General features: G+C 39.0%; 1 protein-coding gene across 3 annotated transcripts in view; it reads right to left on the bottom strand.

The window, feature by feature from the left end:
* LOC112147790 (serine/threonine-protein kinase PAK 2) overlaps positions 1-3,260 on the bottom strand; it is a 21,400-nt gene that overhangs the window by 12,095 nt on the left and 6,045 nt on the right. For all 3 annotated transcript variants that reach the window (XM_024274393.2, XM_024274408.2, XM_024274400.2), the window contains exons 2-3: positions 898-1,091; positions 701-807 (exon numbers count right to left, since the gene is read on the bottom strand). In XM_024274393.2, coding sequence (XP_024130161.1) covers positions 701-807; positions 898-1,075 — 285 coding nt within the window. In that variant the 5' untranslated portion in view covers positions 1,076-1,091. The remainder of the gene's footprint in view (positions 1-700; positions 808-897; positions 1,092-3,260) is intronic.

The following is a 3,260-nucleotide window of genomic DNA, read 5'->3' as shown; positions in this document are numbered from 1 at the left end:
CCTTAATGAATGCCAAAATAGTCCAAAAAGCTAGCATAATGCCATTATAACTTTTAACTTTACTACACTCTGACTCCATGTACTATAAAGTAACGACTAATCGACTATTTAATTAGTGATTGACTATTTTAATAGTTGATTAGTCGACTAATTGTGGCAGCCCTAATGAGAAGGTTGGGCTTTAAACTGATTACAGTATTAATAATGACTGACAAAAATGAACTGCTTCCTGTTGGGAAGTAAGAATTTTCTTGAGGTTTGCTGAATGATATCAGAGATTCCTCTAAAAACAAAAAAAGCAGTTTTCTTTTTAGGAGCCATAACTCCAAGAATGTTATCTTGGTGCAAAAATCAATCAAACGTGGAATTATTTCATGCATGAATCTGTCTTTTAGAGCGGATTCTTCCTCAAATTTCCTCACAAACGTGACACAACCGGGCCACACAGGAAGCCAAACAACACAAAGCCGTGCACGCTCATGTAAACAGTCATTCCAAAAACGCCAATGAACCAAACACGCAGGCCAAAGCATGCAGTTCAGGTTTTTCCTGGTACACTGGCAGCATGCAAAGGTCTGAAGCAGGAATTTCAACCTGGAATGTTCTTCCTCTGGTGAAAATAATCAAACCACTGCAGAGCAATCAGACTTGGAAATTAAATCCGCAGTAAAAACCGCAGAGACTGGAGGGCGACACTTACAGTGAATTCTCCTGTAACAGCATCGAAGCCCACATGGATAGTGTGTTCAAAGTCAGAGGGGGAGGAGATCTCAGGTCTGTCCTTGTCTTTGTCCTTCTTCCTGCCTCCTGTTGGGAAAAAAAAAACATTGAACATTTTCATTTAATTTTGAAAGAATTTTCAACAACATTCATATTTCTTGTTTTGGGGGGTCTTGCCTTTCTCTGGGGCAAAAATAGAAATGATCTTGTTTCTGGACTTCTTCTCCTCCGGTTCGGACGGAAGTGGCCGAGAGTTGTGATTGGCTGACTGGGTATCCTTGGCTCCTCCTCCTTGGCTGCTCATCCTGACAGGGGGGGCGGGGGGCTTGTCCTCACACACTCCGCTGTCACACATCTATACGCACATTCACCTGCAGCATCGGGAGGAAACGCAAAGTTTAGAAGGAGGTCCAGCTTGCTACTTCCTGTTTTTCCACTTTCTTGAACGATCTGCGATCCAGGAGACACCAGTGATGATAAAATGTTAGTAGTGTGGAAAAATATGAGGGAACACTCACATCTGTGCAACTTAAAACTGAGGATCAGAGGTGTGCGTTGGAGTGAAAGGAGCAGAGTGAGAACAGGAAGCTCTGCTGAATGGGCAAAGTGACGCTTTGAGTCTTGAGCATGAATGAGGAAGGAAAAGAGGCAGAGAGAGAGAAGAGAGAGGGACATCTGCAGATCTGAAGGAGATGAAGAGCCATTTGAAAACAGGTCAAATGACGAGAGCGAGAACACAAAGTACGGAAAAAAAATAAAGCCAGCTTTTTCAAGAAAGTCCCAAAAAATGAGGGCTGGGTATTTTATTATAATTTCCAGAAAAGATTCGATTTGATTTAAAAGAGCCTGGATCGATTTGATTCAGATTTTTTTTCTTTCGATTCTTCAGTTCAATTCAATTTTGAGTTTACAAATTTATACACATTTGTTTAGAAATTCATTAATAATCTACTTTGTTTTGAATATATTTATATTAATTTGATACTGTTCAAATACTGTAAAATGTATCAGTGTAATAATGAGATTGTTATTATCATACAGTGGTTCTAAAAAGAAGAAATTCTAACAAAAATGTTCAGATCATTAACATTGCAAACATTGTTCTGCTTCTTCTGGAGGCGTTTCAGTTTGGCCACTAGGTGGTGATCGCGCTTCAGCAGTACACCAGAAGAAGAAGAAAGTATGTTTTAGACCACAAATATGGAGAGAAATAAGTATCACCCCGATTTATTTGTGCGTAATTCTTGATTTGTTTGTAACTTTGGATTTGTGTGTTCGTATTCCTCATTTGTGCGTGCGTAATTCTCAATTTACAAAAGTACAAAAATTATGAAATTCAATTAAAAAATATATAAAATACAATTTACACATGAAAATTTTTAAATTACTGTTTGAAACTAACTACAAATGCAAATCTTTAAAAATCACGCACGAATCACTTGTGACGCACACAAAACCTCAGTTACACACGACTCTGTGGTGAGACTTATTTCACGTCTCACAAATTCGTCCTTGAGTGATGCGTTTAAATACTACGAGAATGCTTGTTCATTAGAGTTTTCTTATCAGCCGTTTTAAAATAAGATTGTGAATAATATCCGGTGAATCTTGACACAGATATTAAACAGATATTCACAACAATTAGCCTATTATAAAAAAATCTAAGTAACACTTATCCCTTTTAAAAATAAAAAGAAAAGAGTTTTTCCGATCTCCAGCAGCTCCCCTGAAAGCGGTTCTGACACGGGCCTCTGTCCCAAGTTCTGATCACCTGTCACGGAGATGGTCGTTGGTGCTGGACCTTTCTAAACTCTCGCAGATCGTAGCTGATCAGTGGGCTGATCAAGCTTCTCTGTCCTGTGGATGTTTAGAAAGGCCTCACGCTGCTATTGTCGAGTTCTGCCGCCGGCCTCCCCGCTTGTATAAAGTAAATACACAGAGTTCTGGTCAACAAATGCGGCGATTAGAGGCAGTAATAGCCCACTTCGATCTGGGTGGGTCCGGCATCACTTGTTGTCCCCATGACTGTGACCAGCGCTTGGGTCAGAGCCCCGTGTCACAGGCGCTGTCAGGGAAGCTACTGCAGATCGGAAGCGCTCTTTCTGGAAAATATTTTTATTATTAAAACGCTTATTTAGACTTTTTTATATTAATTATCTGGCATATATGTTTAGGAAAGTGGGAGAATGTCAAGTTTCACCAAATAAAAGTCACCATCTAAGTTTAAAAGGGCTGATAAGAAAATGAGCAAGCATTCTAGTAGTAGACGAATCTCTGAGACGTGAAATAAGAGTACTGGGTAACTGAGGTTTTGTGTGTGCGTAACAAGTGATTCGTGCTTGATTTTTAAATATTTGCATGTTATAAGCTGTTGTAATTTGAATTTGAGCATGTGTAATTTGTATTTTTTTCCAAATCACACACAAATCGAAGTGAGTCTATTTTCTCTCCATACACGAATGGTTACTTTAAAGAATATTCCCTTTAAAGAGTTTGGAAAATTCATGCCTGTGAGTTTATAAAGATGTTCATTTAGTCAG

This window comes from Oryzias melastigma, linkage group LG22 (genome assembly GCF_002922805.2).
Source record: "Oryzias melastigma strain HK-1 linkage group LG22, ASM292280v2, whole genome shotgun sequence".
Taxonomy (NCBI): Eukaryota; Metazoa; Chordata; class Actinopteri; order Beloniformes; family Adrianichthyidae; genus Oryzias; species Oryzias melastigma.
Note: the sequence above shows the minus strand (reverse complement) of the source record. Positions and strands in the feature narration are given on the sequence as shown.